Source organism: Podarcis pityusensis, assembly GCF_964106645.2.
Source record: "Podarcis pityusensis genome assembly, chromosome: 5".
Classification (NCBI taxonomy): domain Eukaryota; kingdom Metazoa; phylum Chordata; class Lepidosauria; order Squamata; family Lacertidae; genus Podarcis; species Podarcis pityusensis.
Genome location: NC_138032.1, coordinates 8,938,247 through 8,964,036, shown reverse-complemented (window position 1 = coordinate 8,964,036; position 25,790 = coordinate 8,938,247). Strand labels below are relative to the sequence as shown.

Genomic DNA, 25,790 nt, shown 5'->3' with positions numbered 1-25,790 from the left:
TTTAGTTCAGTTCGAATTTTAATAAATTTGATTTAAAAACCTTTACACATAGAATCTCTCCAAGTGACTTAGGGTGGATCTACACACAGAGGAAAAAAACTATAAATAATTCAGAAATTAAATTGTTATAACAAAAGAAAAAAATGCTATGGAAAATAGCTTAGAATTTTTTCTCTCTCTCTCTGGTGCCACCCGGCATTGTATGTTTACAACACATTCAAAAAGCTGTTTCTTGACTAATGTAGCTGAGTCCTTACAGTACCATAAAATACAAGGCAGTTAAAAACCAAACCGCATGAAAAAGTAAGTAAAAAAAAGGACAAAATGGCTAAAAAGCGCTCGTCCGATAATACTACTAAAAGGACGGATATTTAAACCTTGCATCACAGCAAAGGACGGAATCACACCAAGGTACGGCCCAACTTTAAGAACACCTAGAAAGCCCTGGGAATGCTTCAGGACAAAAAGAGTTGCTCATTTTCTGTCTGAAATCAAGTTTGTCGTTCACAGCCACAGATGGGGAACTATCTGTGCCAAAGTAGACAGAATGCTGCCTTGGTTAGAAGCAGCACCAAACGCTCTGGGAAAGGAACCATATAAACAGAACCCAGCCTCCTCTTTTCTGCCAGCTGCTGCCTCAAGAAAAGAAGAATCTTTCAAGAGCGGACATGTCTCCCTCAGCTTGGATTTTTTGTGCTGTGTCAGGGAGAGCGCAAGAATCCAAGAGAATTACATTTTGGGATGAGCACCAGGCCCCTCTTCACTCCCTGGAAACAAAGCTTGAATTGTGGTAGAAGGTTGGCGCAGATCGTGCCTCCGTGCCTCAGCTTCGCCATTAAAACAGGAATGCTTTAATGCTTCAGAGAAGATGGTCAGAAACAAAAAAAGGCTATTCCTCACAGGAGCTGCAAGGATTTCACAAGTGAGCAGTTCTCGTTGCCTCTGCAAGATTTATAGCCTTGCCCAATTTATGAGGGACCACGTTAACGGATTTTTAAAAAAAGAAAAACACAACACCCTAATTTTTCTTTCCCCTCCGTGGAGAAAAATAGCTGCACAGTTTCTGCTCACTGGGCGAAGACAGCGCACGGGACTTTTAAATACACAGCGCATCAAAATTAATGGTCTGGTTTAATGCAAAATTAACAGTAAATTTGTTTCGGGAATCTAAATAACTCATCGTGTTCTCTTCCATGCCTGACAGACCACAAAAGTAACCAAAGCAACGAGGAAAATAAAACCAAGGAGCTCCACAAACACAAAAGGCAACGCGAACCAGATCATGTCTGTGATTCTGATGCTTGCAGGTTTCCAGCTAGATTTTTTCTCTGAGGGTTCGGTTCCTCTGCAGATAGAATCATAGAAGGGACCCCGAGGGTCATCTAGTCCAACCCCCTGCAATCAATGAATCTCAACTAAAGCATCCATGACAGATAGCCATCCAACCTCTGCTTAAAAACCTCCAAGGAAGAAGAGCCACCCGAGGGAGACTATTCCACTGTCACGCGGCTCTTACTGTCAGAAAGTTCTTCCTTACGATTTGCTGGAATCTCCTTTCTTCTAAACTGAAGCCATTGGTTCGGGTCCTACCCTCCGGAGCAGGAGAAAACAAGCTTGCTCCATCTTCCATATCAAATTTTCTCTCTGTCTCCTCTTTTCCAGGCTAAACATACCCAGCTCCGTCAACCGTTCCTCATCAGGCTTGGTTTCCAGACCCTTGATCATCTTTCGTCACCCTACTCTGCACACGTTCCAGCTTGTCAACATCCTTCTTAAATTGTGGCACCCAGAATTGGACATAGTACTCTTTCCTGGTGTGGTCTGACCAAGGCAGAATAGAGTTACTATTACTTCCATGGACATTATAGTTCTGTTGATGCAGCCTAGAATAGCTTGAACTACTTTCTTTCTTTCTTTCTTTCTTTCTTTCTTTCTTTCTTTCTTTCTTTCTTTCTTTTTACTGCTTCATCACACTGTGGACTCGTATTAAGTAGTGGCCCACTAAGACCCCGAGATCCTTTTCATATCTACTACTGGCACCCTTGAGATTACCTGGAGAAAGGGTGGGGTGCTACTTTTAATAACTAGATAAATAAATTAGCAGAAGGCAATGCATGCATTTCTCAGATAAATGGTAAAGGTAAAGGTAAAGGACCCCTGACAGTTAAGTCCAATCGCCAGCGACTCTGCGGTTGCAGCACTCATCTCGCTTTACTGGCTGAGGGAGCCGATGTTTGTCCGCAGACACTTTTTCCAGGTCATGTGGCCAGCATGACTAAGCCGCTTCTGGTGAAACCAGAGCAGCGCACGGAAACGCCATTTACCTTCCCACCTATTTATCTACTTGCACTTGACGTGCCTTCAAACTGCTAGGTTGGCAGGAGCAGGGACCGAGCAACAGGAGCTCACCCCGTCGCGGGGATTCGAACTGCCGACCTTCTGATCGCAAGCCCAAGGCTCAGTGGTTTACACCACAGCGCCACCCGCGTCCCCTCGGATAAATACAATTGAATAAAATCAATGCGCTAATTCCCTTCAAACTACTTTTTTAGACTGAAACACAAAGGCACTTATTGCTTATGGAGCAGCTTAGAGAAGCCCCTACAAAGCTTGCTATTTATTTTGCAAGCTTTTTAGTTGGTCCTAATAAAGGCATGTCATTTTTTATTTTTTATTTTTTTAATGCTATTGGACCAATGCAGGTACAAACATTTGATAAATAATTAACTTTAAAGCTTTGCTTTTCTGGTGCTCTTTCTAGCAAAATCATGAATTATCTCCCTGATGTTAATTTCTCTTGCAGGTACACACTTGATGAAAAAATATCCTTGCCCCATAGAGCTATGCAGACCTCATTGTATGTCAGTTGCAGGATTTATTTATGTATAAATAACACCAGTGAAGATAGTTCATGCCTTTTTCCAGAAGTAGGTTTTTTCTTTCTTTCTCAGGTGCAAGATATCGCGTGGGAAATTCTCTGAAAAAGCTTGTTTATGAAACAGACATCTACTCATTTATATTTGGGTTCTGCGGATCCTACAAGCTGCATCCCTGGAACATCTGCCTGGCTTGTTATGATGCCCTGTCCCTCTCTTCAACCGACTCTCCTCGCTCTACACAAGGAACGCTGGAGCTAACGGTTTTGAGAGATGATGTCACATAGGAAAAGCACAAATCTGTATATCTCAAACTGCCCAGGCATATTCTCTGAGTCTTCAGCCTGGGACAAGCAATGTAAGGAACATTGCTTGTTCTGCTCTAATACTCCTGATTGACTCCAGCAAATATAACAAGATCTGTAAAGCAGATTACCTGGAAATAAGTTTCCGTAAATATAGTCAAGCACGGTCAACAATGTAGACTCAGTTTCTTTCCTCATAGTAATATGATTGATTCCTGAGCTGGGCCCCTTGGAATCTCTGGGACCCTGTAAAATGTACCCCCACCACTACGCTTGTGTCATGGCTATTATTGTTTATTTTTATTATTTAATAAATTTGTATACCACCCTTCATCCGAAGATCTCAGGCAGTTGACCGAGGAAAGAGCCTTTTTAGGAAACAGTGTCTGTTCTCCCCACATCTAGTTCCTTCATTGTCAAGATTTAGGTTAGTTACGACCTTTTAATTCCCTGAGTCTTTAACGAACCGGGATATGTCTAGTATTTGCTGAAAATGTATGCACAGCCTGTTTTATTTGCCATGTTGTATGCATAGCTGTCAACTTTCAGATTTGAAAATAAGGGATCAGCAGCCTCACCTGTCCCGGGGACAGTCTACGGGATATCTAACAATCTGGGATAGCAGTGGGAAACAGCGGGAAACGGCGCTGGAATAAGGGAATTTCCCGCCCAAAAGGAAAGGTTGACAGCTATGGTTGTATGTATTTATTTCATTTGTATGTATTTGTAAACCACTTAACATTTAAAATCTCTGAAAGTAAAAACCCCAATAAAACAGCACCATAAAAATATGCTGCTTTTCCCCCCAACCGACATTCATTTGATTAAAAACAAACAAACAAACACCTTTGTTATATTAATACACACAACAGAGAATTAATGGAGCCCATAGGACCACTGAAGATTACTAGCTAGCAAGTATCTCACTTGTTGGGGAAATGACAGGCAAATGGTCCACAATGCATAGCAAATACACTGAAACTGTTTTAGAAGATGGGATCCGTTTTGGAAAATGGGCATGATTTTCTCATCCACCCTCCACATGGCGGAGACCAGATGGAAAGGAGGGCAGGTAGTGTAGAACTTGTGCCCAGCTGCACCAGATGAAACTCAATTTTTTACACAATAAAAATAAAATAAATAAAATAATAATAGTAATAATAATAATTTGTTATTTCTCCCCGCCCATCTGGCTGGGTTTCCCCAGCCACTCTGGGCAGCTTTCAACAGAACATTAAAAACAGAATAAAACTTCAAACATTAAAAACGTCCCTAAAGAGGGCTGCCTTCAGATGTCTTCTAGAAGTCGGATAGTTGTTTATTTCCTTGACATCTGATGGGAGGGCGTTCCACAGGGTGGGCGCCACCACCAAGAAGGCCCTCTGCCCAGTTAAAAGCACAGGGGGCCAGACCTCTTTTTCACCTGGCCACCCTAACACCTCTTCCTTGCAGGGATGTGGAGAACCAGCTGTCTGCAAGAGGAACAAGAGGCTGCAGCTTTGATAGAGACTGAGAAAAGACACAGAGATTTGGGTCCTGTAAACATCTTTGGGTGCTGGTTGATCTGATAAGAGATCAGACATCGGAGAAGTTACATGATCTGCTCAACCTGTTTTTAAGTAAACACAAGCATTACAAAATGCCAGCAAGTCTCCAATTTCCTCCTTCTGAAGGAACATAGGGAACAGTCTTATTTTATTTATGTATTTATATTCTGACTTTTTCCCTGACGAGACTCTGATTGTTTGTTTAATTTGTATATTGCCCTTCATTCAAAGATCACAGGGTGGTTCACAACTCAGGGTGGATTACAGATAAAAAGAAGAACTGCTAAACACATGGGGAGGATCATTTATTAAAAAAATTAAACAGCGACAGAATTAAAACTATATCCATAGATAAAATCTATTAAAAACAAACAGATAGCTATAATTAAAGCAGCCATTTCCTTAAAAGCAGACAGTTCCCCAAAGCCTGTTGGAACAAGGCCTTCAGGAAGAAGTCTCAGTCTTCTACTGAGTCCATCTAGATCAGTTTTGCCCTCACCACTGTGGTTCCCAAACTATCCCTCTCCCCCCATCATGGACCACATGAAAACGGCTGAAGTCTTGGAGAGCCACTAAATGATTTTTCTGCCTGTTGCAGCCATTGCAATGCCCTGTGCTAGATGCTGTATGGTTTTTAATTGTATTCTTACAGACATGCCACGGAACAACTGAATGAAGCTTTTGGACCCCAGTTTGGAAAGCCCTGGCCTACACGGATTGGTAGTGGCTCTCCAGGATTTCAGCCAGCAAGTCTCTCCCACCCTACTTGAAGATGCTGCGGATTGGACCAAGGATCTTCTGCGTGCCAGACAAATGCTCTATTCAATGAGCAACAGACCTTCTAAGCCAGTCATGGTCCAGCACTGTCCCCCTGAAGCTTATCACCACTCAGAGAGATGAGGCTCATGTTAACACCACATGTACTTACATACACAGATACATGTAAGTATGGGACCAGGAAGAAGCTCTACTCAGGGCTAGGAAACCTTTCCTAGGTAAGAGGATTGAGCAGGCATTTAGCTTGGAGGTGATTATAAGGTTTGGGTTTAGCTCTACAGTGGTACCTCGGGTTACAGACGCTTCGGGTTACAGACGCTTCAGGTTACAGACTCCGCTAACCCAGAAATAGTACCTCGGGTTAAGAACTTTGCTTCAGGATGAGAACAGAAATTGTGCTGTTATCACTGTGTCTTGCTTTGTGGGGGCATGCTTAATGCTTCAGGCACCATATTATGAAAGCCCTGATGGCCAGTGAACTGCCAGCACTTAAGAAGCGCTGGACACGGGTTTTGCAGGTGCCTGCAAACCCCCTTTGGCCCAGCAGTGTCTACTTCAGCTGAAACTGGGAGGTCTGGCAGGCTTAATTAGCCCCCTAGGCCGGAGGTTGCCCACCCCTGTGGTATCATAAAAGGGTTTGTCTCCATCTGCACAAATAGACACAATATAGTTAAAGATAGCAGAGCCCTATTTTTAAAAGCAAGCTGTTCTTCCTAGGCAACATCGTTTTGCAGTGATGGAGTTTCCAGTCTGAGCAAGCCTTTGTCCAGCCTTCCCATGCTGTTCCTTTCTCTGTCTCTAGCAAAGCACTTGTCTCTGGCCACGATGAACGGGAAATCCACAGCAGGATGGATGTCAATATTCCGCTGAATGAGCAGGAATACACTGGAACTGTCTCACTTCAATGAAACAACAGTTGCAGGCAATTCTCTGCATTTATTTTTTGCCATTTGCGCACAAATGGAAGGAAGGTTTGTCCTTCAGAATTCTCTCTCTCTCTCTCTCTCTCTCTCTCTCTCTCACACACACACACACACACACACAGAGAGAGAGAGAGAGAGAGAGAGAGAGGCTTCTATTAGTTTCTCAAAATGTGCAGAAGGAAATAAGAAAAAAAGGGGAAAGGAGATAAATGAATCCAGACTACATTATAAGGAGATAAATCATTCCATACGGTTGCCAACTTATCAGAGTTGGGGGAGAGCAACTCTGTATGGTCTGCTCCTTGGACTTAACAATTTGTTTATGCATTTAAAATTTATTCATTTAAAATTTAAAATAAATAATGTCCACACTTCTGTGGAGGTTTACAAAATCAAAACAAACCCTGCACTTAAAAAGTGACATATTAAAACAATAAATGCACATTGAGGATGCAATCTTATGCTCACATACCTGATACAGTAAGTCCCATTGAACTCATTGAGTCTTACTTCCAGATAGATAGATGATAGATGATAGATAGATAGATAGATAGAGATAGATAGATAGATAGATAGATAGCTAGATAGATAGATAGATAGATAGATGATAGATAGATAGATAGATAGATAGGGTTGCCCCATTAAAATATGTTGAAAAGTATGGGAGGGGAAAAATGCCTTTGCCTGGCACTGAAAGGAAAACAGTGTTGATGCCAGGCAGGCCTGCCTCTGACGATGGAACGCCACAAATGGGGTGCCACTACTGAGAAGGCTGTGGGAAGAGCAGGTTGGCCTAGGGAATAGCCTCTGGATCTGCGAAAGCCAGCAGACTGCCTGATGCTTGGGACTAGCACAAAGAGGGTGCTATTCTCATCACCCCCATCCTTCTTGTGGTCATAGAATCACAGTTGGAAGGGACCACAAGGGTCATTTGTCCAAGCCCTTGCAATGCAGGAATCTTTTGCCCAACGTGGGGCTTGAACCCATAACCCTGAGAGTAAGAGTCTCATGCTCGACCAACTGAGCTATCCAAACATGCCTGGCAGGCTTCAGGTTTCTGGGGGCTCTTGGCCTCTCCCCTCCTTTCCCTCCCCTCCTTAACCCTCTTGGCCCCGCTCCTAAAACCAGCAATATGGCAGGTGGGGAACTTTTGGCCTGCCAGATATTTGCTGAACTAAAACTCCCATCAGCCCCAGCAAGTAGGACAAGGACCAAGGATTGTGGGAGTTGTAGTTCAGCAACATTTGGGAGGCAAGAAGGTTCCCCACACCTGCAATATGGCACCCCCAGTTTCCTGCAGTTGCTACCATTAGTAATTACTGGAACCATGCCTAACAATGCAGCAATAATCCTGCTCCATGAAACTTATAAAGGAGGCAGTGAGAGATTTTACTTTCTTGGGCTCCATGATCACTGCAGATGGTGACAGCAGTCACGAAATTAAAAGACGCCTGCTTCTTGGGAGAAAAGCAATGACAAACCTAGACAGCATCTTAAAAAGCAGAGACATCACCTTGCCAACAAAGGTCTGTATAGTTAAAGCTATGGTTTTCCCAGTAGTGATGTATGGAAGTGAGAGCTGGACGCTAAAGAAGGCTGGTCGCTGAAGAATAGATGCTTTTGAATTATGGTGCTGGAGGAGACTCTTGAGAGTCCCATGGACTGCAAGAAGATCAAACCTATCCATTCTTAAGGAAATCAGCCCTGAGTGCTCACTGGAAGGACAGATCCTGAAGCTGAGGCTCCAATACTTTGGCCACCTCATGAGTAGAGAAGACTCCCTGGAAAAGACCCTGATGTTGGGAAAGATGGATGGTTGGACAGTGTTCTCGAAGCTACGAACATGAGTTTGGCTAAACTGCGGGAGGCAGTGGAAGACAGGAGTGCCTGGCGTGCTCTGGTCCATGGGGTCACGAAGAGTCGGACACGACTAAATGATTAAACAACAACAAATGAAACTTATTCCTAATATTGGACAACTTGCATTTTTTAAAAACTGGCTCTGCTCTTTCAACAGCTGCCTGACACAAGAATGTAAGTGGGGGAACTTTTTCCTGCAGGAAGATGAATCGTGGGAGAAGCTTCACCAGCTACCTGTTTATATCAAGCTGCAATAAAATGAAAGGATCATGATCAGTGCAGGGGGTGGAAGGCTGGAGTGGTGGAGATCAGATAACCGTCCCTCAGTGTATTTATTTCACAAGCTAGGTTAAATCATTTATGGTGCAAAACAGCCTTTATGAAGATACAGGATGACAAATGCATCTATGCTCACGTTTCTCCCTGCAAAAGTGAGGGTTGTCTTTTAGCACATTGCATATGAAGTCCAGACAGACAGTCTGCGAGTCCAATTTATACATTGTCTGATGCTGCTTTTGTGTAAGCAGTGGGACCCCTCACGATAAGAGTTGAGAACAGAAATCGAAACGCAGGTCCCACAGCTGACCACAGACCTTTCTTGCAGCCCAGTGTGACAAGAGACGTCGTCAACATATAACACTTTCCACACAGAAAAAGGAATGCACTGGTGTCATCTGTGTTAATGCATGCAGTGTACCAAAGCCCTGGCCATGTTATTCCTGCAGGGGTGGACTGGATGACCCTCAGAGCCCCTTCCAACTTGACAATTCTATGCTTCTATGTTACTGCCAATTAGTGTTCTGCATTAGAGACAATCCCTCCAACATATGCAGTAGGAGCAACAAAAAAAGCAGTGTGGGGCTCAGGGGCATAGGATGGGGACGGCAGGAGGCGGGGGGGCAGTCCACCCCAGGTTCCATCATGGAGGGGGGTGACAAATTATCAAGGAACAATTATTGCCCTACTAGGGCAGTTCATAAAAAACTTTTTTTTTTAGAAAATGCCTGCTCCAAAGGTCTTAACTTACTACACTAGGGATTATATAGCTGTATATGAAATTTCATGCATATCAGTTAATATCTTGACCCTCCTCTTTACTTGGCCGTTTTCCTGTCATGAAGGCTGAAATTTCAATTCAGTGGAGCACTTATTGCTCCCAACCCTAACCCGGCCGAAAGCCATCTAATTAGACGTCAGTTTGGTTTTGACATGTTTTTAATAATAATAATAATAATAATAATAATAATAATAATAATATCTTTATTGTCATTGCCCCCTTCGGGGACAACGAAATTACTTGACTGCTCCATAAAAACACTAATTAATCAATACAGTATAATACAGCAAGGGAGATTAGATGACTTTCAAAGTCCGGGCTTCCCATTCAGGGCCGAGATCGCTCTGGAGAAGAAGCTGTTCTTAAGACGGCTCGTTCTTGTCTTCATCGTCCTGTATCTCCGTCCCGACGGCAAGAGCTCGAAGAGACAGTGACCAGGATGCGATGGATCTTTTACTATGTCCAGTGCCTTCCTATGGCACCTTGTGGCATAAATCTGCTCTAAGGTAGAGAGTGGGCAGCCAACAATGCTCTCTGCTGCCTTAACAACCCTGCACAACCCCATCCTGTCCTGGGTAGTACAGCTTCCGTACCACACACATAAGCCATAAGTGAGCACGCTCTCAATGGCACAGTGATAGAAGGCAAGCAGCAGTTTCTGAGGAAGATGGTTTTTCCTTAGTATTCTCAAAAAGTACAGTCTCTGCTGCGCCTTGTGTTGACACTCCAGGACAGATCCTCTTGTAATTCAATGCCCAAAAATCTGAACGTAGTTACCCTCTCCACACAGACCCCATCAATCAAAAGTGGCTGGACGTTGCTCTTCTGTCTCCTGAAGTCCACCACAAGCTCCTTTGTCTTCCTTGTATTTATGAGCAAGTTGTTAGCTCTGCACCACTCTGTCAGCCGCTTCACCTCATCTCTATAATCCGTTTCACCCTCCCTTTCAGGGATGAGCCCAATCACGGTTGTGTCATCTGCAAATTTGACAACCCTATTACTAGGGTGAATAGCGACACAATCGTACGTGTAGAGAATATAGAGGAGCGGACTGAGTACGCATCCCTGTGGTGTTCCTGTGTTAGTCTTGAGCATATTGGAGGTATAAGGGCCCAACCGAACCCTCTGGGGGCGGTCTGACAAAAAGTCCAATATCCACCCACAAAGTGATAACGGAAGCCCCAGATCTTCCAGTTTAGACATCAGACGTTGTGGTAGAATGGTATTAAATGCCGAGCTGAAATCTAAAAAAAGCAGTCTGGCATAACCCCTCCGCTGCTCCAAATGAGCAAGGACGGCATGGAGGGCAATCGCAACAGCGTCCTCTGTCGATCTTTTTGTTTTATAAGCAAATTGGAATTTGTCCAGTCCCTCTGGTAGGCAGGCAATGACATAATTTATACCAGCTTTTCAAAGCACTTCATGATTATAGGTGTGAGTGCTACTGGACGAAAATCATTCAGATCTTCCGGGTTAGATTTTTTTGCTATTGGAACGATAATAGAGGACTTTAGGCAGGATGGAACAATAGCCTGGGCTAGGGATCGATTTAAAATCCCAGTGAAAACTCCTGCTAGTTGATCTGCGCAGTCTCTCAATACCCTTCCAGCTACCCCATCTGGCCCTGTGGCCTTCCTTGGGTTGATTCCCACCTTCCTCATCTCTTCTTTTTCCACAGTGACTACTGCATTCCTTTGTACTGATGATGGTAATGGTGGTGATGATGGCAAAGCCTTCACAGCGAGTGGTGGTGGTGTTGGTAAAGCCTCAGCAGGTGTTGCTGCAGATGTTACTTCAAAACGGGCAAAAAAGGCATTCAAATCCTCTGCGAGGGATGCCCCTCCCTCGTCTGCCAGGGAGTCCTTAGATTTATACCCTGTTAATTCTTGTACACCTTGCCACACCTGCCTGGTGTTGTTACTTTGTAGATGATTCTCCAGCCGCTGTCTATACGCCTCCTTTGCTACACGAATACCTCTCTTTAGATCGGCTCTAGCTAAGCTGTACAGCGACTTATTTCCACTTCTGAAAGCAGTATTTCTTGCCTTTAGCAACCCCTGGACCTCCCTTGTCATCCAGGGCTTCCTGTTTGGGTAGATCTTTATCCGGCGCTTCCGTGTTACATTGTCAGTGCAGAACCTAATATAGTCCAACACTTGCTCAATATGAGTCTCTACATCCTGTTGAGCGAATACCTCCCAATCGGTGTCATGAAAACAGTCTTGTAGTTGTCGGGATGCTTCAGCTGGCCATATTGTAATATCCCTCTTTATAGCTGGAATCCGTTTCCTCAATGGAATATATTCAGGAGTCAGGAGCAGGGACACATGATCAGATTGGCCTAGATGTGCCAATGGTTCGGCCTTATAGGCCTGTTTGACATTTGTATACAGCCTGTCCAGAGTCTTTTCTCCCCTGGTTGCACACTTTATGTGTTGATAGAATTTAGGTAGGACCACTTTCAAATCTGCCTGGTTGAAATCCCCACATACAAGAAATGCAGCCTCGGGGTACTTGCCTTGTTGCCTGCTAATGGCATCATGCAGAAGACCCGTTGCCTCATTGATGTTCGCATCAGGTGCAATGTATACTATAGTTATCAGTACTGCTGTAAATTCTCGGGGGATATATATAGGTCTGCATTTAAGCGTCATAAATTCCACAGTTGGGGAGCAATAGCTAGCTATCACAGCATGGTTTGTGCACCAGCTGTTATTCACGTATGCACACAAACCTCCCCCCCCTTCTTTTACCAGAGTCCTCTGTTCTATCATGGCGGAACACTGTATAGCCTGTTAGCTCTATGGCTGAGTCAGGAATAATTGGTGTCAGCCAAGTTTCTGTAAGCAGCAGAAGACAGCATTCACTCACAGTTTCCTCCGTTGCTATCCACAATTTCCACTCCTCCAGCTTATTCACCAAAGATCTCACATTCGCATAGAAAATGCTGGGAAGCGGTAAGTTATAATGTTGTGTCTTCAACCTTAATTGCCTTAATCGCCTTCCTCCTCTACAGCCTCTCTTCTGTTTACGGTCTCTCCTGTGTCTCTTTACTCCCCAGTTCTTTGAAGTCAAAAAATCTTCCTTGCAGACGCGGAGACACTCACAATTTGTGCAGCATTCACTCCGTAGCCGAATAGATAACATGCCCTGCCGACTATAAACAAGTCTATTTTGGCAGGACAAAAAAGCCAGATTCTGAGTTGAGGAGCAACCAGCCACAGCATCTACACGCGCCGCCATTTTACAACCATTTTAGGAGGTAATTTAATAATTGTTTGATTTTATACCAATGTTATGTATCTGATGTTAGCCTCCCTGAGCGTGACTTCGGCTGGGGAGGGTGGGATATAAATAAAAGTTTTTTATTATTACTACTTATTATTATTCCTTTGTAAGAAAATATGAAATAACGTAAAACCAATTTTGCAGGCAAAAAAAAATAATCAATGTGTGTGTGGGGGGACACAAGAAATTTTCCGCACTGGGTACCTACCACCTGACCTTCCTACACCTCTGGCAGGGCTTTCATGCTGCCTTTTGAAACGCTGGGCTCCAGGGGCCTGCCTGGAAGGATGTACTCTGTGCTCCTGGCAGGTGAATAGCGAAGTCCTGGTGCAACAACGGTGCCGGCCACCCATGCCTCCAGTTGGGGGGGCCGCCAGTGGCCCCTCAGAACATCTGGGCCCACCCTTACTACTAATAATAATTTTTATTTATACCCCGTCCTCCCCAGCCAAGGCCAGGCTCAGGGCGGCTAACAAGTAATAATAAAAACAAGTTGAATGAATACAACTTAAAAACAAGATTAAAGTACAACAATTAAAATATTGAAACATTAAAATATTAAAATGCAGCCTCATCGCAGGAGGAGAAAGGAAAAAGAAAAAAGAAAGAGGGGAAGGGAATCAAACTGGCTCCAAGCCAAAGGCCAGGCAGAACAACTCTGTCTTACAGGCCCTGCGGAATACTATCACTAAATAACAATAACTTAAATAATTACTTGTGCCAGCCCTGACAATCTGGCTAATGGCCACTGACTGCTGAGTGACCAAATGCTGCTGAAGCCTAGTTCACACACCTGCCTCACAAACGAGATTAACCAAGCAACTGACATTCACTTACTCTTTTTAAAAAACACCGACCGAGAAGCTCTGGGTTTTCAATGCAGTTTTCCAGCTCTTTGAGGAAGATTCTGGAATGGAGATAAAAGCAAAAGAGGCATAAGGAGAAGTTATGTCATTCTGCATTTGTGTGTCAAACCCCCATCTGGATCCAGGCCTGGTGGGAAATATCTACCAGAAGCCAATTGCGGATATTGTAAAGGATTCTACATCGTGTTTGGGACCATCCTGCTACTCCCCCTCCTGCTGGCTACAAATGAGGGGAACTGTAGTTCAAAACATCCAGAGAGCACCAGGTTGGTCTATAGGAGGGGTCAGCAAACTTTTTCAGCTGGGGGCCGGTCCACTGTCCCTCAGACCTTGCAGGGGGCCGGACTATATTTTGAAACAAAAAATGAACGACTTCCTATGCCCCACAAATAACCCAGAGATGCATTTTAAATAAAAACACACATTCTACTCATGTAAAAACACCTGGCAGGCCCCACAAATAACCCAGAAATGCACTTTAAATAAAATGACACATTCTACCCATGAAAAACATGCTGATTCCCGGACTGTCCATGGGCCGGATTTAGAAGGCGATTGGGCCGGATCTGGCCCCCGGGCCTTAGTTTGCCTACCCATGGTCTATAGCTTCAGCCAAGGATGATCAGAAGTTAGCCCTGGAGACTGGTGCTGGAAGATGATTGTTTGCAAGGCAAAATTATCACATATCAAAGGCTGCAGACAAAAGGCACTGCGTCCATGTGGGCTGCTCCACAACTTCTGTTTTAAAGCACCCATGTGTGGTCCCAACAGAACAGCATGTCAGGAAGTGTGCAAACCTGTTGTGGAATTCATAAATCTCTGAGAGGTTTCCAAAAAGAACTTCTTTCTTGTTTGACACCGCCGTTGGGATCAAGTGAATTAAATCAGGATTGTCCATTTCAGATACATAGCCCTGTTTAAGATAAGAGGGGGGAAAGAGTTACATGGTGAGAACAAAAGGGTAATAATATAGGTTAGGATGTTGTTATTGCTGCTGTTTTGCCAATTAAGAAAAGCAATGGTTTGCATATAAAGCTCAACCATGAATCTGAGCAAAGCATCACACCCACAATCTATAATAATCTAATCTGTAATAACAGTATATTGTTATTAATATTATTGAATAGTACATCCCTATTTTCATCAGAGAAATGTTGGAGGGTATGTGAAAGCTCCCTCCCATCTGTCTTCACCCTCAGTTTCCGCAAATACTCAACTTACCTCTATTATGCTTTGAAGTTCCTCTGCATAAACCCGTTCTGTTTCTATCAGTTCATTTATTATATGGCTAAAGAAAAGAGAAAGATGAGAGAGAGATTTATAGTTGTTTCTTCGGCTAAACCGTGCTTTTAAAATACATGTTGCTTTGCAGAAGGTGAAGTAATAAATTTAAATTCAAGGCTGAGCATTGCACAGTATTTTAAAAACATTATACGTAAAGGTAAAGGACCCCTGAATGGTTAAGTCCAGTCAAAGGCAACTATGGGGTCGCAGCACTCATCTCGCTTTCAGGTCAAGGGAGCTAGCATTTGTCCACAGACAGCTTTCTGGGTCATGTGGCCAGCATGACTAAACCACTTCTGGCGTAACAAAATACTGTGATGGAAGCCAGAGGGCACGGAAACGCCGTTTACCTTCCCATCGCAGCAGTACCTATTTATCTACTTGCACTGGCGTGCTTTTGAACTGCTAGGTTGGCAGGAGCTGGGACAGAGCAACAGGAGCTTACCCCGTTGTGGGGATTCGAACCGCCGACCTTCTGATCGGCAAGCCCAAAGGCTCAGATATCCTGCCTTTCCCCTCCCGCTTCAAGGAACCCAAGCCTCTTCTCCATTTTATCCTCACAACAACCCTGTGTGGTGAGGTTGTGAGTCAGTGAGTGGCCCAAAGTCACTCCGTGGGTAGCTGAGTCGTGACTAGAATCTCTCTTTTTTTTATATATAAGATATTTATTGAAATTTTCAAAGTGTTACAAAATAAAATAAAAGCAGAAGAAAATACAAAATAAAAATAGTTAACAAAGTAGAAAAAGAAAAAAAACAAACCCCTTCCAACCATACGAATACAAATTCAAAAATAAGAAAAAGATACAGAAAAAAAATACAAAAATACACCACAAACAATTAAGAACATTTAAAAACAAATTCATTATTCTCGAATCCTCAACTGTCATTACCTTCTTTCTTTGACCTCCTCCTCCCTTTCTTTGTATCCTAGTTATTAATTATCCCAGCAAATCCTTTCCATATTTCATAATATTCTGTCATTACATTACCCTAAACTGTTTTAATCTTATCTTTCTATAGGAAAATAAACCTTAAAGCTTAAAACTTAAATCTTATCCTTACCAACTTCTCATAACCATAATATTCTTTCATAATTCTTTAAACATCTTTACTAAAGCCGAGTAATTTCATTCCAACATTTTTCTGACATTCATCAATTTTATAAAACAGTTCTAATGGTAAAAAAAAAGAAATACAAACAGATCCAATCTTCATCCAACGTCTCTTCCTCCTGGTTCCGGGTTTTGTCAGTCCTTATTATCCCTTCGATCTAGCCCATTAACCTGGCAACCTTATATCCGAGGCCCTCAAGTCTCTTCCATGTCCCTTCCGCAGCTCTTCTTCATATTTGTAACTGTATTTTCCCTTGTCTCCTGCTCGTGGTAACTCCAGCTTGGCAATATTTTTAACCCTTCTCAACAGATCAGCCCCTTTTCCATATTCAGCACTGAATTCCATATGGTATTTAAAAGCATGTTTCAAAGGCCCTCCAAAATTAAGAGCCCCCACAATCCCAAACATCTCACGGCCCATTGCCAGATTTGAAAAGTCCAAACATCCCAGCATAGGGGGGTCAATCCAGCCCCCCATTTCCAAGCCAAACCAAACTTTTTCTTTCCAAATCTGGCTTTTTCCAAGTTCATTTGTCAAATCCGAAAACTCATATTCCTGTTGGGCCTGTTCTGTCAGGACACACTCCTGATTTAATTCCTGGGTGGGCTCCACATATTTTCCCACTGTCTGTTCAAAATTTCCCACTGCCTGTTCAAAATTTCTAGTCGAAGTCGCCATCAAATTCACCTTCTCATGTAACTGTTCCAGTAGGGCATTTGTTTTATAGAAAGCACACAACAAAGCTTCTGAATACATTGTCCTGCAAGGTCAAATGCCTATTCCCACGACTGTAATCTGTAACAGCTGCCGGCTCCCTGGAGTTGGTTACAGTTTCACAGTCTCCCTCTAGGGGGAAAACTTCTATTTGTTCTTGCAACAAAGTTTCCCTTTTTGAGATACTTTGTCAATATTTATTCCTTTAAAGTGCGAAGGGAAACAGTGGAATCACTATGTTTCTCTTCTTTTAGCTATCTGTCAAAAACGTTTGTCTCTGGTCAATGAACTTCAAACGTCAGTCCTGACACCCCGTTCCAGGATCAGGACGGAGGAAAGTTGCTTTACTTTAAACTCACTTTAAACAGTCCGAAAAGATCCCCCTTCTTCTCCTGCTGTCGAAGGGGGGTTCCACAATTTTAAATGATGAAATCCAATCCTTTAAAGGCGATTTTCTGAGCTCTAGTTTACGTTGTCTTTGCTTTATTCTGTCTACAAAAGAACGGAAGGCTGACTTCCTGTTTAGACCTTCCCGTTCCGTACCAAATTGAAATAGATTTTTAAGATCCAATTCCTTTCTGCTCGCAAGTCCCCATTTAATGTCCAGTTGTTCAAAGTCTAAGTACTCACGGGTGCTTATTTTAGAGTCCAAATTGTCCCAGGAAAAAGGCAGCGCTCTCCGGCAACGGCTATGCGGCTTCGCTCCACGGAAATAGCAGTTGACTCACAGCACCGCGCCACTTCCCCCTCTTCACTTCGGAGCCCGTTAGTGGGTTCCTTAGCGAGTTGGGGGGGTGCTAAAGGTGCCCGCTGAGTCCCATGGTCACAGGCTTCATCCGCCTGTGATTTTTAAAAGGGTCCCCGCTTCGCCGTAGCGGAGAAGACCCGTTTCCCGCGGAGCTAGTCCCTCCAGTTCAGAGGGAGTCCGCCATTGCCGATGGCGCCACCCCGGAAGTCCTAGACTCTCAGTCCAACACACTAACCACTACACCACACTGTTGATGCAAAGTACTCCAGATTTCGAAGTAGCCAAAGAAAAGAGAGGATCCCTTTTCACATTGGGATATAAATTCTAGATCCTGTTCTGCCATGCCACATCCAATGAATTGATCTATATTAAACTTATTGGTCCTTTAAAAAAATAAAAAATACCAATGTAACACAAAGCATCTTACAACAATAACTAAAGAGCATACATTAAAACCAGCATAAAGCAAAACATAGATAAATCTAAAACAGGTTCTCCCCCCCACCCCACCCTTTAAAGCAGGATTAAAAAATCCTACTCACTGAAGAAGGTCACAGATAATTAAAAGCCAATGGCCTGGTGGAAAACAAACATCTAAATTTATGTAATGATGGTGCCAGGCGAGTCTCCCTGAGGAGAGCATTCCGCAAGTGGGGAACCACCACTGAAATGGCCTGTTCTCATGTTGTCACCCTCCAGACCTCCTGTGGATTATGGGGAATCAAGGACAAAAGGTTTGGGGTGGTAAATATCATCAGTCATCTCCCTCTGCAGTCCTGATTGTACCTGGCACAGGCAAATCATTATTCAGTTTTGTCCCTGTTTTGCCTGGATTTTGGGTTTGCCTTCTTAAAACATTTTTTTTAATGAGTAGTTGGACACCCATTCATTGTCAGCACTAATTATTACTTCCAGGACTCCCAACACTGCTCTTCACAACAAAGAAACATTAACAAGTGACACAAATAAGCAACGTTTAACTTAACTGCATGTGTGCGTGTGATCGTTTTCAGTATGATATGATTTGGTGACTGGTACACACCACTACGATTTAATATAAACAATTCTGCTTTCTGTTTCTTGGACTGGCTCTCTGCTTTGTCACATAAATGATTTATCTTACTGTATAATAAATTTGCAATGCATCATCAGTCTGTTTTCATTGGCTGTTTCCCAAGGTTATAAAGGCAGGGGCAGAGTAAGGTTGCTCTTGTAAAAACAGTGTGATGCTGGGAGGTGGGGAGGAAAGTGAGCAAGGGCAGGTAAATATAACAGTTTTAGTCTTCTGGTGGGCAGGGAGGGAAAGAGAAGGAACTGGGGAGGGGCAGGTGGAACTGGCTGGGAGTCAAGGCGGAATGAGTGGCAATATCGGAGAGAGGGAGGTTTTAAGCATGGCAGTTTTAAGCCTCCAGTGAGGGTGGGGGAGCCAGAGAGGAGGAGGAATTGGAGAGGGGGCAGGTGGAAGTGGCTGGGGTTAAAGGTGGGATCTGTGGTGCTATGGAGGATCAAGAGGGGGGTTGGGGATGAAAGAAGGGGAGTGTGAGTTAGAGGTAGGGAGAGGTGTGTTTAAAGGAATTGCTGTGGAAGAGAAGGAGGCTGGTTGGTCTGACACTTTTAGGCTGAACTGTAAAACTGCCCTGTTAAATCTCCAGGGTGTGGACACGATTCTCGTCCTCATGTCAGTGCACTGCTTCACCCATTTGCAGGCATTCCCTCCATGCAATAATAATAATAAAAAAGCTAATGCGTTGAGGGAGTTGCAGGGGCTGCATTTCCTAGTGCCCAGATGTTTGCACAGCCAGCTGGCTCTTGCCCTTCTGACCTCCCAGCAAAGACCAGAAGTGGGATTTGGCTCTAATAGTGGAGCCTTCGGGCTCCAGATTCACATGGAGGTGGATCCGATACATGTATAGCCAGTTCCTGCTTCAGACCTTGTCTGAATGCACCAAGGTCAGAGGGGTGGAACTGGTTAGGCCCACAGACATTGGGGGCAGGAGATGGTGGCGTAGGAAGGGAATGTGGGAACAGGGATTGTGGGATTAGACATTCTATTTGAACACCGAAGTTTGTGTGCTTTTTTAAATAAGCAAACTGTTTGGGTAAATTGTTTATTCGCACGCCCTGCCTCAAAAGCCTATACAGGGAGATGTTTGCAGAGCAAATGAATGGAGAGGCGCTTGCGGAAAGGGGCGGAAATCGGGAAATCTTTGATAAGGGGGTGGAGAGGCTGCAAAGATGCGAGGCAATGATAGTCTTGGGGTTTTGTTGCCAGGAGCTCACTTCCTCAGCAATACTTTATCTTGCATCTGATCTAGTCTTAGGGACTAAGAGACTCTGGGTAGGAAGCTGAAGGGCCTTTTTCACCACTCCTTCCTGTTGAAGGTCATGACGCAGGACAGAGAGGAAAATACTGGAAGTAAAACCACTGGCTGCACAGGTGGCATTGTGATAAAAGTTTTGGCTTCTGGGACCATGGTCTCTAATTCTTTGAGGAAGGGCTTTGGGGATAGATGGGTTGCACCTCACAACAGTTGGGAAGAATGTGCTTCCTCAGAATCTCATGAACCTGATCAGGAGAGCTTCAAACTAAGTCCTGGTGGGGAGAGAGACAATATTACTTAGTATTGGGGATAATCACTTCATTGATGCACAGGAAACTGGAGGCGGTGCTACGGAAACCTGCTAAAGGGCTGGAAACTACAAGAAGGAAGCAGCTGGAGGGAAAGACTTGTGGTTTCAGCTGTCTCTATACTCAGAGCATGAGTCAACAATGTGGTGCAGCAGCAAAAAAAGCTAATGCTATTCTAGGCTGCATTAACAGAAGTAAATTGTACAAATCAAGGGAAGTCATAGTACACTCTATTCTACTTTGGTCAGACCACACCTGGAGTACTGTGTCCTATTCCGGCCACCACAATTTAAGAAGGATATTGACAACAAGCTGGAATGTGTGTGCAGTCAAGATGTTAAAGGGTCTTTAAACCAAGCCTGATTGGAGGAATAGTTGAAGGAGCTGGGTATGTTTAGCCTGGGAAAGCGGAGACTGAGAGGAGATACGACAGCCATCTTCAGATATCTTAAGGGCTGTCACATGGAGCAATCTCTTTTTCTCCTGCTCTGGAGGGTAAGACCCAACTCGGATTCAAGTTGCAAGAAAGGAGATTCCAACGAAAACACCAGGAAGAACTTTCTGAGCTGTTTGGCAGTGGAACAGACTTCCACGAGAGGTGATGGGCTCTCCTTCCTTGGAGGTTTGTAAGCAGAAGATGGATGGCCAGCTGTCATGGGTGCTTTAGTTGAGATTCCTGCATTGCGGGGGTTGGGCTACATGACCCCTGAGATCCCTCTCAACTCTACAATTTTATTTTTCTATTAGGCTCTGGTTCCAAGGAAGCTGCTACCAAGAGAAGAATAAGAAGAGAGAATGTATATGTTTGTCTTTAAGGCGTCGCAATCCTTCTGTTTGCTGTAACAAGGCTAATAACAGCTACCCCTCTGGAATGTGTGTCCCAAGCACACAAGTGTCTGTGCAGTGTTGGAGAATATGTTCTGGGAACAGGCAGGGAGGCAGAACTGACAAAGTTAAAAGGGCAGGAGAGTTTGGGGCCCTGGAGACCCACTTTCCTTTTATGGAGGAGCATTGGGTTGGATTGGCGCAGGATGCTGCAGCACAATTACTGACAGCAGTGAGATCCTGCCAACATACAACACCTGTGCTCAGAGACCTGCACTGGTTACTAATTTGCTACCAGTTTGCTACCAGTTCAAGGTGTTATTATTAGTATATAAAGCCCCTAACAACTGGGGACCAGCTTACCTTTGAGATCACCTTACCCAATCAACTGCTTTGATTAGCAGAACCGGCACTTAACAGGTGCCACCTAATACTTGTTCCTCATTTGTAAGAAATCTTTTTGTGTGTGTGTCGCAGCACCTACACTTTGAAACTCCTTGCCTCTTGATATCAGACAAGCTCATTGCTCTATTCTGTTTGTTGTTTAGTCATTTAGTCGTGTCCGACTCTTTGTGACCCCCTGGACCAGAGCACGCCAGGCACTCCTGTCTTCCACTGCCTCCCACACTTTGGTCAAACTCATACTGGTAGCTTCGAGAACACTGTCCAACCATCTCGTCCTCTGTCGTCCCCTTCTCCTTGTGCCCTCCATCTTTCCCTGGTCTTTTCCAGGGAGTCTTCTCTTCTCATGAGGTGGCCAAAGTATTGGAGCCTCAGCTTCACGATCTGTCCTTCCAGTGAACACTCAGGGCCGATTTCCTTCAGAATGGATAGGTTTGATCTTCTTGCAGTCCATGGGACTCTCAGAAGTCTCCTCCAGCACCATAATTCAAAAGCATCAATTCTTCGGTGATCAGCCTTCTTTATGGTCCAGCTCTCACTTCCATACATCACTACTGGGAAAACCGTAGCTTTAACTATACGGACCTTTGTTGGCAAGGTGATGTCTCTGCTTTTTAAGATGCTGTCTAGGTTTGTCATTGCTTTACTCCCAAGAAGCAGGCGTCTTTTAATTTCGTGGCTGCTGCCACCATCTGCAGTGATCATGGAGCCCAAGAAGGTAAAATCTCTCACTGCCTCCATTTCTTCCCCTTCTACTTGCCAGGAGGTGATGGGCCCAGTGGCCATGATCTTCGTTTTTTTGATGTTGAGCTTCAGACCATATTTTGCGCTCTCCTCTTTCACCCTCATTAAAAGGTTCTTTAATTCCTCCTCACTTTCTGCTATCAAGGTTGTGTCATCTGCATATCTGAGGTTGTTGATATTTCTTCTGGCAATCTTAATTCCGGCTTGGGATTCATCCAGCCCAGCCTTTCTCATGATGAATTCTGCATATAAGTTAAATAAGTAGGGAGACAATATACAGCCTTGTCGTACTCCTTTCCCAATTTTGAACCAATCAGTTGTTCCGTATCCAGTTCTAACTGTAGCTTCTTGCCCCACATAGAGATTTCTCAGGAGACAGATGAGGTGATCAGGCACTCCCATTTTTTTAAGAACTTGCCATAGTTTGCTGTGTCTATTCTGTTTAGCACCTGCTTAAATCTTTTTCATTTAGACAAGATTATGCAGATATGGATTAACATCTCCATGTGTCTTAATCAGTCTTGAGCTCATCACTGACTTTAATTCTTCATTAAAATGTTTTAAATTGCTGTTTGTAACTGCTTTAATTGATAATTTTATTGATAATTTTATTCCCTCCCTCCCTCTCTTTCTTTTTTCTTTTCCTTCTCCTCCTGCGATGAGGCTACATTTTAATATTTTAATGTTCCATTATTTTAATGTTGTATTTTATTTTTGTTTTTAAGTTGTAATCATTCATCTTGTTTTTATTATTGCTTGTAAGCCGCTCTGAGCCCGGCCTTGGCTGGGGAGGGCAGGGTATAAATAAAAAATTATTATTATTATTATTTTATTGCTTTATTCTTTTTGTAAAGTGCTTTGTTCATTTTTGCAGTCAGGCTGCATATTTTTATGAAATAAAGGAATATAAAAGGAAGATCCCAGGGAGGCGCAACCAAGAGGAAGAACAAAAGATTTGCCCATCTTCCTGGGTTTCCCAGTTGTAAAGAAATAAACAGTGATATGTGAGAGTCTACAGATCAAACCAAAGGAAAATAGCTTCTGTGAGGGTTATAGCGAGGTTGGTTTCAGGTGCAACTGCTGGAGTGCAAGTCTGATGTTGCTTCCAGAAAACCTCTTTATTAAGCATTTAGCCAGATTCATTTGCACAATCATGACGCCTTTAATCTTGTGGGGAGGAAAATATGGGTGCTCGCTTTTCTCCCTGGAAATTCTCACCTGCAGCCTGGTACGGCAGGGAGGCAAGGGGATGAGGACTCATTATGCATGTTGATGCTTTGATGTTTGCTTGTATATTTTTACCTCGTATATGCATGCCCTAGAATTGGTTTTGGGTGAAGGGCAGCTGGTAAATTTTGTAAACTATCAAGGATAGCTCAGTTGGCAGAGCATGAGGCCGATCTCGGGGTCGTGGGTTTGAGCCCCACGTCGGGCAAAGATTCCTTCATTGCAGGGGGCTGCATTAGATGATAATAATAACAACAACAATAATAACAGTGTTGTAAATAAAAATATGCCCTTTTCCCTTATGGGGTATCCAAGAGCCCATATAGAGTCCTTACATAGGTTCCCTATTGGTAGGAGAAAATAGCAGAGGCCAACCAGAGAATGTTGAGAAGCAAAGCAGCTAGTAAGCTTGATCTTTATTGATCTGTTGCAACAGGGTACTCCCCTCACACGCAGGAGAGGAGGAGGCCCCCAAAAATGCTATGCAAGGGCTTATAAAGACTTTTGAAATTCCCATCCTCTAGATCAAGACCACCCCCAGAAACATTATGCATTCATCACAGAAGGGGTGTAACCTAAGACCACCCCTCAGATAAGGCGGTCTAAAACAGAACATTTGCATGTTGTTTTCTCCTGTCGCTTTGTTTATTTCCTGTCTGGCAGGTTACTTGATTGGATTTCTTGGGGAGCCTTGGCAGTCTTTTGTAATGATAAGGCTCACACCCTTATTCAAACACAGATTAAGACAGGATTTGTGAAGGAAGAGACAATGGGGAGGCTTTTCCATTTTTACCATGCAGAGAAACATTTGCTCAGTTTAGGAATCAAAATGGTTCCAGGTTGGCTTTCCTGTGCTGATCTATGTACGTGTGGTTATGAACGTTGCCATATATCTAAAACCATAAAATTCCTATCACAACAGTAATAATAATATTTTTATACCCCACCCTTCCCAGTTCAGAAAACCGGGCTCAGGGAGGCTAACAACAAATTTAAAACACTTAATTGATGCAACAAAAAACAGCATAAAATACAGTATAAAACGTGAATAACAAAAAATTCAGAATTCAAAAACCCTCGTGGTCCCTTCCAACTCTATATATGATTCTAGGAGTGGCATTCAGTGGCACAGTAAATGTGAGCAGCAATAGCAGGCTGACTCTCAGCCAGAAAGCACCAGGGTGCTGGGCTTCTAGAAAGCCCAGTGGGTTCAAAAGTAGCTGCAAAGTGGGAGAGCAGGAATAGATTGGGAAATGGTGGTGAAGTCTCTTGTAGGAACATGCAGAGCAGCTGCTGTTTGAGCAGGGAGGAACTGCGTGTGATTAACATGCCATGGTGTCTCATCCTTATAGCCTAATGCTGATAACAACCAGGGCGCACAAAACCCATCATTTGCCACCTGGTTTCTTAGTAACCCTTGCTCAGCAAAACAAAAGGCTGGGTGGCTGTTGTTGTTTAAGAGATAAGTCAGAGAACACAACAGAACGATTGCAACATTTAATTGTCTTGCTGCAGGGATAGAGCTGTGGATGTTGACTTTGCACCCAAATTTGCCCAAATATAGCTATCTGGCATTACCTGTGTGTGTACAAACACGTTGCCTTGAAATGCACAGGAGCCGGTGGGGGTGGGGTGGTTTCACAGCATGCTTCTGTACATAGTGGTTTGCAATAAAATGATCTAAAGTGAAAGCTACGGTCCATGTTGTTTGTGCACGTGGGTGGGCATGTTTTGAAATGAGTGTGCAACTGCGTTCTCTATTTCCCTTTCCCCAAATGTTGCTTCTGCCTGCTCTTGAGATGAGGCTTTGCCTGTGCGGCAACAGTGCAGGGGCTCTCCGACCCTCAATGAACAGCTCACGCCACCAGTCCTTATTATGGGGTGTTATGGTAAAATCTGGGTGCGGGGTTACTCTGCCACCCAGCTCGTCGGACTAAGTCCGCGGGTCCCTGCGGAAGAAAATGAGCTCAGCCGGAGACAGGAGCAAGTTGCAGGAGATCCGAGTTTATTGCGCAACAGGTTCAAGGCGAGATTGAACAGCGAGAAAGGGGTGACATGAACTTTTGAAATTTCCCTCCATGTCCCAGAATACAGTGCAAAATACATCCCTGTTACATCATGAATACATTAAGAAGAGGTTGGGTTACACAGATTACATCACGAATACATTAGGAAGAGGTTGGGTTACACCGGATTAACATATGGAGGAGGGAGGGGGGAATATGCAGAGCTGGAGATATGCGCAGATAAGCACATCCTGAGAAGACAATGGTCCATGTATGCATAGTCTGTCACCTGGCATCGCCCGGAGGAAGGGCTTGGCAGAGCGATTTGACAGGATTAGGGTCTTGACACCTTGCTTGAGGGATTATGGAGGACAGGGGAAGTGTCATGGAGTCCTAGAGAAATTGAGCAAATTGGCACGTTGATTTTCTATGAATTTTATAGATTTTAGTCCCTTTTGACATTGACAATTGGAAATAAATGGATATATTGTAGCGAAGAAGAAGGTGAAGAAGACATGCCCCCCCCTTCCGTATCAGGGGAAAGCATGGGACGTGGATGGCGCTGTGGGTTAAACCACAGAGCCTAGGACTTGCCGA

The 25,790-nt window shown here is 43.9% G+C and overlaps 1 protein-coding gene across 11 annotated transcripts in view; it reads right to left on the bottom strand.

Moving 5' to 3' along the window:
• Window positions 1-25,790, bottom strand: part of MCF2L2 (MCF.2 cell line derived transforming sequence-like 2) — a 212,803-nt gene that overhangs the window by 52,313 nt on the left and 134,700 nt on the right. For all 11 annotated transcript variants that reach the window (XM_081007785.1, XM_081007794.1, XM_081007795.1 and 8 more), the window contains exons 16-18: window positions 14,721-14,787; window positions 14,297-14,412; window positions 13,471-13,540 (exon numbers count right to left, since the gene is read on the bottom strand). In XM_081007785.1, coding sequence (XP_080863911.1) covers window positions 13,471-13,540; window positions 14,297-14,412; window positions 14,721-14,787 — 253 coding nt within the window. The remainder of the gene's footprint in view (window positions 1-13,470; window positions 13,541-14,296; window positions 14,413-14,720; window positions 14,788-25,790) is intronic.